The following is a 12,062-nucleotide window of genomic DNA, read 5'->3' on the forward strand; positions in this document are numbered from 1 at the left end:
TGCAACATTCGACTTTCTAAATCAGCTCCAATCCTCCTTGGACAGAGAGGAGAGTATGATGACCCATATCAAATCATCTTTTGAATACATGTAAAACAATCTAGTAAAATGATTCGTAACATCAGTACTACTAGATGTTCCCATTAAATGTGTGTCTATTGTGCATCAGCAAAATATAAGTTAGTCTGTATGTGGCAACAGAACATTACTCCACCTGAACCAATATCCATTTTGTAAGGGATGAACTCTAATTTCATCAATCAAGTGCATAGTGAAAAGCAATATGTCATACCTTGCTGACTCGCAAAATCATTCTTTCTTTACAGCAGTCCATGCAGGACTGCAATTGAGCACAGTAGCATTGTGCTGTTGTTGCAGTGCAATAACAAGGAAATTGTAGTAAAAACATAATTTATGTAGATGTTTACATTGAAGATATGTTAACTGTGCACACAATTAATTGATCAGGATTTTGCCAATGTTTTCAGTATGTAGGGCACTCATATCTAAGTGGCCAATAGATAAGGTATACTTCTGTTCTGTCTGCAGAAATACTAAAATATATTTCTTCTTCACAGATCACCATGACGAGAGTCGATTGCAACTTCCAGGACAAGGATTTGACAACACAGCATCTGAGAGCATACAGTGCAAGAAAATGTCAATTAAACAAGAGATTTTATGACAATTTGCAAAAAGGTTGGAAACCAAACTTTTCCAATATTATGTCCATGAATTCCATCCCTTCACAACCATAACACTTACACATCAAATGAAACCAGAGACATTCAATACTTTGGGGCAATGCTACAACATTACTTGCATCACACTGTGAAACCACAAGAGAAGCCTGAAGCAAGGGGTCAATCATAATGAAATGGATACTAGACATGAGAAAGCTAAATCACAAGTAAACTGACTTGTATTAAGAGTCGAAATAGTTAGGAAAAATGGATGAATACACTAGCCTGATGACAACAATGCAGTGCCTTTGAAGCATACTCATAGCATCAACGAACCATTAGTATTACAGATTATAGACACTACCCCCCCCCCCCCCCCCCACACACACACACACACGCACGCACAACAAATCAACAATGTCAAACCATAAAAAAAGTAATTAATTAATGGGCACAAAAGTATCAACATTAACGTGCAAAAAAAGAATATATTACATATTTTATTTTTAATTATCTAATAAAATGCTAACTATACTTCAGTATATGGTTACAAAAGAGAGAAAACCATTTATTAATTTAGTTATGACAACATATTACACTGATAATGTAAATGTTACTACTAATGAGTCACAGATACTAGTCGAAGCTTATCAGATTATTAAAGGAGGTAATCAACATTGAAGTTTGTCACAGACCTCATTTTTGTTACTTTATTTAATTTTTGCAAATATTCGCTGTTATGATTTACAAGGACTTCATATACCACCAACATTATTCACTTTTTCATCTCTGTTCAGTACAATCTTCATTTTTATAGAGCTGTCCAGTTTTAACATATTTACTGTAACAAGGTAGTTCTTCAGAACATTGGAGATCTGTCAGCTGACGTCATTTGACAGTAATCTTAAGTACTTCACTAAATAACACTATGTCCACCAATAGTATGCACACAAGATTTTTGACGTATTACATTCCACGATTTTGAATAGCTTTATCAAAACCTCACACTTTTTGTAAATTTATTTATGGTTTTTGTAACACAATGATTTGTTGTATTGGTAAAAACATTACAATGCTTTTGAGCTTCTTAGAAAAGTGTCCCATCACGGTAATCTTTCCCACTTGGCAAGTCATAATATCCAGTCACAAACATCTAGGTTTTATTTCTTCATTTCATTACCTTCGTACATTAATTTCCTCTGCAGATACACCCATTCCATCTTGAACTTCAATTAAATTTCTTTTAATGACATATGGATTATGTTTGTATATCCAGACGAGTGCGGAAATGCCTTTGTAAGTAGAATCTATGTGTAAGGCAATGTAATATAGTAAAAAATATTTCCAGATTACATATTCATTTTCTTTTATTTTTATCCTTTTTATATGGTGACACACACACCAGACACTGGCATAACATCAGATTTAAAATAATCATAAAATAATACAAATGAAAAAAAAAACAAATATAAATATTGTATTGTACAAAACTATTCGCATTTAAAGTACAACATTCACATGATGGATCTGTGTTTTGCGAGAAGAGAAAGTAATATCAAATATGCTGCAGGAAGGAATGTGCACATTATATGTCAAATAAAAAGGCAAGCATAGGGGAAAACACATTTAATGGTAAATTTCTTGGGGTGTTTCCATTATCCACACTGGGATGTAAACACAGTTTTCCCATTAAATGGAATGTGTTATATATCCTATTGCACTTGACACTCGCACTCGCGCGCACGCAAACCAACAGACAAAAATATCAATGTCTATCTGAGAAGGCATGTGGAACAACATTATCTCTTCCAAAAAAAAAAAAAAAAAAAAAAAAAGGTGCTCTATGCAGCATTTAACACAGTCCTGAAAATTATTAATTCTTGTAACAGTTTATGTGCCTGGAAAATGTATGGTGGAAAGAAAGAAGTCATTTATTTGAAATTGAAAAATGATAAACATAGAAAAAAATTACATTTATTTCTTCATTCTATACAATGAAATATTCCACAAGTAACATCCAGCAAATAAACTTTAACACTGGATTCGAATTTAATTTTATGTCATGACATTTTGATCTGAGATACCAAGCATTCACTCACAGGAATATGCAATTAAATTTTGCACAGCTGACGATGACAAAACCACAGATCTGTACATAGCACCTTCCGTGAGTATGTCGGCATTTTCAGTCACACACAGTATAAAAATTCTAAAGAAATTTGTACTTTACTGTGGTCAGCTACTAAGTCAAGATATTTTACATGACAATTGAAAATTAATTATTTGTTAAGATTATCCACGTTTCATATGCCTGCAGCTTTGTAATCATTTTTGTGCCAACATTCATACTGACACTGAAGCTGTTTATGAAAATTCACTATGAAGGGAGGGGAAAAAAAAAAAAAACAAAAAAAAACCACAAAAGAAACAATTGTCCATAGGAAAACAAGTCTTCTGTTGTTTTTTTTTCCTTTCAAACAAAACAGTTTCTACAGTACTGGGGTCAGCACAACTACCATAAATTTAATTAAAAACATTACTTGGACTGATTATAAATATCTGCATGTTTGCATGTTCTGTCTCAAGATATGAATTTCAGTATGTCACTTTTACATGAGAATTTACGTATGCAAGTCAACACACACAAACCACATGCAAGCATCAAACACCCAGCCACTCTCTCCCTCCGTTTATTTATGTATGTGTGCACTTTCCCTGCTAAATGGTTTTTTTTCTTCTCAGCATAACCAAAAAAAAGGAAAATACTATTGGTCACATCAATAGTCCATCAAACATTTTGTTAAAAAGATGCAAATACGACTTAACTTATAATGAGTGTCCTACACTGAATCCATGAACACCATGATCTAAAATAATTATAATAAAAATATACACTGTCATTCCTATCTACTTTATACCTACAAAGGTATGCGGGGAACAAGAGGATACAACTGACATATAAATCTAGAATCGTCGACCAGATGAGGCAAATGCACCAAACAGTGGTTGTGCTGGTGGCGTACTGAGAGTGGACGAAGTGGATACAGTGACACTTTGGCCAGAAGCAGAGGTGGGTGTAATTTTGTGGAGCAGGTTGCCTTGCATTAAGCTGTCAAGTGCCTTTTGTACAGCTGGATCATTCAGGAGAGGTGCAGGAGTGCTTGGTTGAGAGCCACTTGACCAGCTGGATGGGGCTGGTGCTGACACCGGTGTGGGCGGAGGAACAGGGGCGAGGTTACTCATGTTGTTGAGATTACTCAAACCAGTCATACTGCTCATACTGCCTATACCGCTACTGGGGTGGCTCATACTGCCAATACCACCGCTGGGGTGGCTCATATTGCCAATGCCAGCACTGGGGTGGCTCATACTGCCAATACCGCCGCTGGGATGGCTCAAATTGCCAATAGCGCTGGCGGGGTGACTCATATTGCCAATAGCGCCGCTGGGGTGACTCATATTGCCAATACCGCCGCTGGGGTGGCCAGGAGTGCCACTGTTTGAATTGTTCAAAATGTTCAGAATACGATGTTGTAAATCCACTTGCTGCTTTGCTGGTGGCTCTGTAAAAGAAGAAAAAGGAATGAAACTGCATTACATCCTATTCACATGTATGAAATTAATTTGCCAACATTATTTCAGTTCCAGCTTATCTACATTAAAATGCTTTCACTTCTTTTCATTTATATAAAATTGTTTACAGCACTATTGATTTTGAGAATCAGTTTTTAATCCTTAAAAAGAGTATGCATAGAGCTGTCCATCATACACCTGTGACCGAAACACCTCTTTCTTTTCACATGAAGTTGTCCAAGATATTTGCTCAACTCAGTTTCTTTACCTATAATGAGCATTTACTGTCATAATGCCCTAAAATAAGTTACTCAAAATAATGTTTCAACATTTTCATGTATCAGGAAAGGGTAGATTGAGTCAGGTGGAAGGAGGAAGAAGTGGTGGTGATTAAACAGCAACAAATATCGTTACAGAAAGAAGGAAAAAGTGGCCTTCTATCAGCTTGGTAAAATAAACACAGAAAAATGAGAAAGCTATTCAACAATGAGAGACAAAGAATGTACGATGAGATAAAGAAAATTGTGGTGTGAAGTTTCCCTGGGGTATTTCTGGCTTTTAGATTTCTCGAGTGTTAACCTGGGTCATGTTGGTCAACTGCCAATGCGTCTAGGCATACGTTAGGAAACTATGCATGGTAGAAGAGAGCCGCCATGAACAACCTGAGTTAGGCATTGAACGCCGAACTAGGCTGAGGGGGGGAGAGGGGCGAGTGGGGTGAGGGGGCAGAAGCGAAGTGTACTTGTACAGTGAGGCCGACACACCAGACGATAGCACAGACTGCAGACCGTCATTTGCAGCTGTACAGATTTACCCCTACTACCACTACAACCCACTGCACAGTTATGGGGATGATTGAAGTGACTGGGGATGGGGAACAGCCATAAATATAGGACGCCAACACAAACAGAGCAATACCCATCAGAAATCACCTAAAGATGGGAATGAATCTGTTTGCTGAAATATCATGCAGAACTTACAATATCACCTGGGTGGGCAACCAAAATTTATGAGATAAAAGAAATTATTCAGATAGCTAAGGAAGACAAAAACTTCTTAGTGTTGGAGAACTGGAATGTTTTATTACGAAAAAGAAGAGAAGTAAAAATTGTAAGTGATCATGGGCTGAGAGAAAGAGATGTAAGGTGGTGACAGCTGGAGGACTTTTCCACACGGCATAATTCCGTCATTGCCAGCTCTCACTTAAAGAATCAGGAAAGAAGCTTGACAAGCACTAGAGACACTGAAAGGTTTCAGATAGACTGAATAATAATATGACAAGAGACTTCAAAATCATATTTTAAGCTTTAAAACATTTACAGGGACAGAGAAAGTGTCTGACCATAATTTATTAACATGGTTGCAATTACTTACAGAATAACAGAATACTAATAGAAGCTGACCTGGGGAGAGATTAGTGTGTGCCCAAGAGAAATGTACGAAGAAGCATAGTAATAATGCTGATATGATACATCTTAGAAGACAGAAGGGAGTGAGTGAGAGTTGTAGTCTATCTCCAATGTTATTTTATCTGTATATTAAGCAAGCTGTGAAGGAAACTAAGCATCAATTTGGAAGGGGGATTACAATTCAAGGAGAAGAAATAAAAAGTCTGAAGCCTGCAAGTTAGATTATAATTCTGTCAAAGACAGAAAGGACTTGGAAGAGCAGTTCAACATAGTAGATGTCTTGTGAAGAGGTTATATAAGAAACATTAACAAAAGTAAAGCCAGTGTAGTGGAATATAGTGTAACTAAATCAGGCAGTGTTGAGGACATCAATTTAGTCTTACTGCTTAGTTTCCACATGCTCACATTGCCCATCCAAATATTTACTACAATGATACTACAAGGCAGTGTTCTCTGTACCTAAATAATCCACTTCAATGCCAAACATTGTGCCATGACAACATGTTGAATGCCCCTACTTGTTGCAAATTATCCATCACTCAAATTGGATCAAGGTGGAGCAGTCTCACCATAAGCACTGTAACAATTTGAGTGCACTATTACTGCAAAAGGAGAGGTCCCCAGCAGTGGGATTGACTTTTTGAAACCATACAGTGATGTAGGTTAAGATCCCACGCACCACACCCTGCCACAACTCATCCTGGAGGGCCTCTGCAAGTGAGGGTTTTTTTTAATAGCGATGATCAACAGCATTAAAAAGTGGTATTTTACTGACTGGTTGCGTGGTGTAATGGATAGAAAACTAGTCTAGTCCAAGACCCTGACTTTTAACTCAACCTTCCCACATCGAATTTCCTAATAAAACGTATATTCTTTCAACGCCATCTACAGATGGTTAAAATGTGCCAGGGTTGCTGTCCTGTATCCCTATACAACTATTATTACTTTAAAAGCTAATTAAAGAATTTTTTGATAGCTATTCTCATGCAGTTTCTTATAAAATTTAGCACCAATCAAGAGTAAAAGAAGTAAATAAAATGTCATAGTAAGTTTGCCTACCTATTTCCACGCAATAGAGAAAGGTTGCCAGATGAAAATAGGTAAGCCTGCGAGTAAATTACCCTCTCCAAGTTTCCTTATATAATCATAAATAAAATGCTGGTAATTTTATTGTGAATAGGTTTGTCTTAGGAAAAATAAGCAAATCTTAGGGTCACCATGATTTTCTTTCTCCACCAGTGATGGCGAAGCGGTGTGACAATGTAGCTGCTCTGTTCTGTTCTGTTCAGTTCAGAAACTGTAACTTCCTCACAGTATTATTAAAATGATTAAAACAAGCATTGCTAACAATGGAACAAGACATCTCCAGTCCACTACTCTCAACTTATCTTTTTGTGTGTGTGTGTGTGTGTGTGTGTCTGTGTGTGTGCGCGAGAGAGAGAGAGAGAGAGAGAGAGAGAGAGAGAGAGAGAGAGAGAGAGAGAGAGAGAGAGAGAGAGAGAGAGGGGGGGGGGGGAGGAGATGATGAAGAGGGAGAGGGAGATGATGTAGAGGGAGAGGGAGATGATGTAGAGGGAGAGGGAGATGATGTAGAGGGAGAGGGAGAGAGGGGAGGGTGGACACTGACATTGCCACTAGCACCAATGCTGCCCTCTCCTCCTTGGTGTACCAGTGAAATGTTTAAGCAGGCAAGTCCACATTAGCCGACACTGAAATCTCGAGTCCACACAGTATAGCCAACGCAAACCTATGTTGAAATAGTAGATGGATTTTACTTCTTACAGCAGATCGCATTTCCTTCCACAAATCTTTGATACAATAGCTGAATCACTTCTCATTATACTTTGTTCAAGTAAAGCTGCAGAAGTACATATTATATTTCACAGCTCTTGAATGTTTTCAATCAAGGATTCCGAATAACAAAGTTGACAATGGTTAGATATTCCATATATGATTACAGGACCTCCACAACTGAGACATACAAATTTTTGTTAAGTCCTAAGAATTATCATTTTATGCAAGCTTTGGGTACAGGTCTCACAATATTATTGGGAGACTGACCGTTTGGTATCAACTTTGCAAATGAAGAAAGTCTTCATAAGCTATGGGAGTAAGTGCTACTCTTTTCAACTGAAGGCAACTCACGTAAGAACTGAAAAAAAAAAAAAAAAAAAAAGGATCATGAATGTCAACATGAAGAAGTGAATATGCGATTTATGTTTTGTATTAGCAAAATTAACCCACTTGACACATTTTGTGAGAGCCTCCTATACTGATGTTTTAATAATTATCTGATCAATATGTATAATGTTTCTGAATTAGAAATTTAGTTGGCATGTTCACCAATTAGGACAAAAATAATAATGATATTAACTGTATCAATTGCACAGAATTAGCACCAAAGTAGAGATCCTCATTATGTTAAGTCTATCAGAATTTTAGGTGTTTACAGGTTGATCGCGCTGATGCTTTGTACACTAAAGGAAAAGTCAGACCCAAATTTTTTTCAAAAAACGAAGCCTACAAAAGATCTTTTGCGTCACAAACAGATGATGTTGACATTTTCATTGTTGAAAAAAACTAAGATGGTTCAACAGTTTAATGCTCTATATATGACAAAGCAGTGTACACTCGTTAACAATCCCAGATTTCATATTTTCCAAATGAATTATTCAGTGAAGAAAGAAAATGAGCAGTTTTCATACTGAATCTTGCGAATGGTACATGGATGGCCATTTAAAGCCAAGAGTCTTTACAAGTTAATAAAATTTTACATTATACAGACAGGGAAAATAATGATGAAATTCCTCAGTATCAGATTTCAATAATGCTACTTCTGATGTATCATTTTCTGAAAAAGTAAAATATTTGAACACTATTTTAAATTATATGATAAATTAAATTGTTTCTATTATAACAAACACATTAATAACTTTTTAAAGTTCTGATTCATTTTTCACTTACATTTATTAACCCCATATAATAACATTTGAAAGGGAAGTGAATATTACTTACATATTATTATTATTATTATTATTATTATTATTATTATTATTATTATTACGTTACACAATTACACAGTGAAAATTATTGTCTGCTTCCAAACAAAAAACAATGAGTGTAGATATCAAACACCACAAAATCTTTTCCATATATATTTTTTCTTCTTCGTCCTGATCAACTAGAGACCATGTCAAGTCAATTGCTTCTTTCTCTGAGCTGTAACTGCGGCCCAATGCTCCTGCCTTCATTTTTGGTGTTTTTCTTTTCTCTCGTGGGCTCATGTCTTCCTGTATTCAGCTTCGGCTGTTCCTGGAAACATCTGTGCATTCATGTTTCCTTGAGCAGATCATGATCATGGATACTTTAGGAAGAAATTTCAGTTCCCAAAGACCTTTTCCGACTTCATTTCTATGAACCATATGCCTTTGTTTTCTTATCTTGAAAGTAGGTTAATATACACTCCTGGAAATTGAAATAAGAACACCGTGAATTTATTGTCCCAGGAAGGGGAAACTTTATTGACACATTCTTGGGGTCAGATACATCACATGATCACACTGACAGAACCACAGGCACATAGACACAGGCAACAGAGCATGCACAATGTCGGCACTAGTACAGTGGATATCCACCTTTCGCAGCAATGCAGGCTGCTATTCTCCCATGGAGACGATCGTAGAGATGCTGGATGTAGTCCTGTGGAACGGCTTGCCATGCCATTTCCACCTGGCGCCTCAGTTGGACCAGCGTTCGTGCTGGACGTGCAGACCGCGTGAGACGATGCTTCATCCAGTCCCAAACATGCTCAATGGGGGACAGATCCGCAGATCTTGCTGGCCAGGGTCGCTGACTTACACCTTCTAGAGCACGTTGGGTGGCACGGGATACATGCGGACGTGCATTGTCCTGTTGGAACAGCAAGTTCCCTTGCTGGTCTAGGAATGGTAGAACGATGGGTTCGATGACGGTTTGGATGTACCGTGCACTATTCAGTGTCCCCTCGACGATCACCAGAGGTGTACGGCCAGTGTAGGAGATCGCTCCCCACACCATGATGCCGGGTGTTGGCCCTGTGTGCCTCGGTCGTATGCAGTCCTGATTGTGGCGCTCACCTGCACGGCGCCAAACACACATACGACCATCATTGGCACCAAGGCAGAAGTGACTCTCATCGCTGAAGACAACACGTCTCCATTCGTCACTCCATTCACGCCTGCCGTGACACCACTGGAGGCGGGCTGCACGATGTTGGGGCGTGAGCGGAAGACGGCCTAACGGTGTGCGGGACCGTAGCCCAGCTTCATGGAGATGGTTGCGAATGGTCCTCGCCGATACCCCAGGAGCAACAGTGTCCCTAATTTGCTGGGAAGTGGCAGTGTGGTCCCCTACGGCACTGCGTAGGATCCTATGGTATTGGCGTGCATCCGTGCATCGCTGCTGTCCGGTCCCAGGTCGACGGGCATGTGCACCTTCCGCCGACCACTGGCGACAACGATGTACTGTGGAGACCTCACGCCCCACGTGTTGAGCAATTCGGCGGGACGTCCACCCGGCCTCCCGCATGCCCACTATACGCCCTCGCTCAAAGTCCGTCAACTGCACATACGGTTCACGTCCACGCTCTCGCGGCATGCTACCAGTGTTAAAGACTGCGATGGAGCTCCATATGCCACGGCAAACTGGCTGACACTGACGGCGGCGGTGCACAAATGCTGCGCAGCTAGCGCCATTCGACGGCCAACACCGCGGTTCCTGGTGTGTCCGGTGTGCCGTGCGTGTGATCATTGCTTGTACAGCCCTCTCGCTGTGTCCGGAGCAAGTATGGTGGGTCTGACACACCGGTGTCAATGTGTTCTTTTTTCCATTTCCAGGAGTGTACTTCCAGGGCTCACTCAAGAGATGGACATGAAAGGCAATATTACTTTTCTGAAACATGTCACTATCTTCTCCATGTGCTTGTATAGTTCACAGTTGTAATGCCTCCTTTGATGGGACCAGGATTGTTTGAAAAATCTTCCTTTCTTTGGCCTCATGTTTCTACAATAAAAACCTTTCTTTGTAACAGTCTCTGTCACATATAAGGCCTATGGTATAACAACAGGGTAGGTATTGTCTAATTTTGGCACTTAATGAAATTGATCTCTTATTGTAGATACCTTTAGTCAATTGTTAGGCCATTTTCATTTTGTTAGTGTGCAATACAAAGGCTTCTTTCTCAAATAGGTTATGCTGTATCCATTCACATAGGTATTTAAATGTTTCTGCATGCTTAGTTTTTCCTTGTCCAGCGTCCAGTTCTTTTGGTGATGATTTTATGGTTGTCATAAAGTGTGTTCTCTCAAATGAGATTTGAAGCCAGGATTTGTTCACTGTGTCTTCAATTGGTTAAGCTATTTTGTTGACATATCTCCAGAGCCTGAAATTATCACTAGATCATCCACAAAGGCTAGGCAATTCATAGTGGAATTTATACACTTGTAGGCTTGTCTATTAGTAATATTGTTGTTATTTATATTTTTTTCTCCAAATTAGATTCTTGGCAGAAAGACTGTAGTTTTTATCACTTTTTAAATGCTGTTAATGTTCAAATAATTATTATTTTTAGTAATAGTATTATTTAAATCAAATTGTTACTATTATCAATAAAAATATTATTTACTCTAAAATGGCTTCTTGGTGGTATAGTAAACTGTGAAATAAGTATTCAAACTCTAACTCAGTAACTGTTTCACACAGCTGATATTCTGCATCTTTCTCTATTATAGAGGTTCCTATGTTTAGTGTTTCTCTGTTGCACCACATTCTCGTATTACAGAAACTTAAAGTTACAACAACCCTAAGATTCACCTACTTTCTTAAGCCAACTGTATACCACCGTGTTTGCAATAAAATTATCAGCATTTTATATGCAATTATATATGGTAATTTCATGAGGGTAATTTACTTACACTTGCTTACTTATTTCCACCTGGCAACCTTTCACTATTGCATGGAAAAAGGTAGGGAACCTTACCTTAGTGTTTTATTTACATCTTTTACTCTTCATTAGTGCTAACATGTTTTTAAGAAACTGCAGTACTATCGAAAAAAAATTCATTTATTAATTTTTAACTGAAAATAGTTGTGCAAAATAATTTATTAATATTGACTACACAACAGTATTTGTAAAAATGTATTTTTTATTACAAGATTTGAATCTTTTTTTAATGGTAATTGTCAAGCAAAAATTTAAAACATAGCCTACCTGCTGGACTCTCATTGGCCATGTAGAACCAGCTGACACACCATCTTTCATTCCCGTTATACGTCATGGTGAGTGTAGACAATATTGCAACAAGAAACGTAAGTACACCACTAGCCCCTATCTAGAAATTTCCCACTTCCTGCAGGAAAC

The 12,062-nt window shown here is 38.3% G+C and overlaps 1 protein-coding gene and 1 long non-coding RNA gene across 9 annotated transcripts in view; one reads left to right on the forward strand and one right to left on the reverse strand.

Annotated features, from left to right (window-relative positions):
* The window catches only part of LOC126355794 (uncharacterized), an 80,963-nt gene extending 78,924 nt beyond the window's left edge, over positions 1 to 2,039 (forward strand). Inside the window, exon 2 of the long non-coding RNA XR_007565533.1 lies at positions 579 to 2,039. This is a non-coding gene — a long non-coding RNA (uncharacterized LOC126355794). The remainder of the gene's footprint in view (positions 1 to 578) is intronic.
* A 602-nt stretch (positions 2,040 to 2,641) lies between these two features.
* LOC126355793 (nuclear receptor coactivator 5) overlaps positions 2,642 to 12,062 on the reverse strand; it is a 132,052-nt gene continuing 122,631 nt past the window's right edge. For all 8 annotated transcript variants that reach the window (XM_050006210.1, XM_050006205.1, XM_050006208.1 and 5 more), the window contains one exon: positions 2,642 to 4,246. In XM_050006210.1, the coding sequence (XP_049862167.1) occupies positions 3,648 to 4,246 (599 nt within the window). In that variant the 3' untranslated portion in view covers positions 2,642 to 3,647. The remainder of the gene's footprint in view (positions 4,247 to 12,062) is intronic.

Source organism: Schistocerca gregaria, chromosome 3 (genome assembly GCF_023897955.1).
Source record: "Schistocerca gregaria isolate iqSchGreg1 chromosome 3, iqSchGreg1.2, whole genome shotgun sequence".
Classification (NCBI taxonomy): Eukaryota; Metazoa; Arthropoda; class Insecta; order Orthoptera; family Acrididae; genus Schistocerca; species Schistocerca gregaria.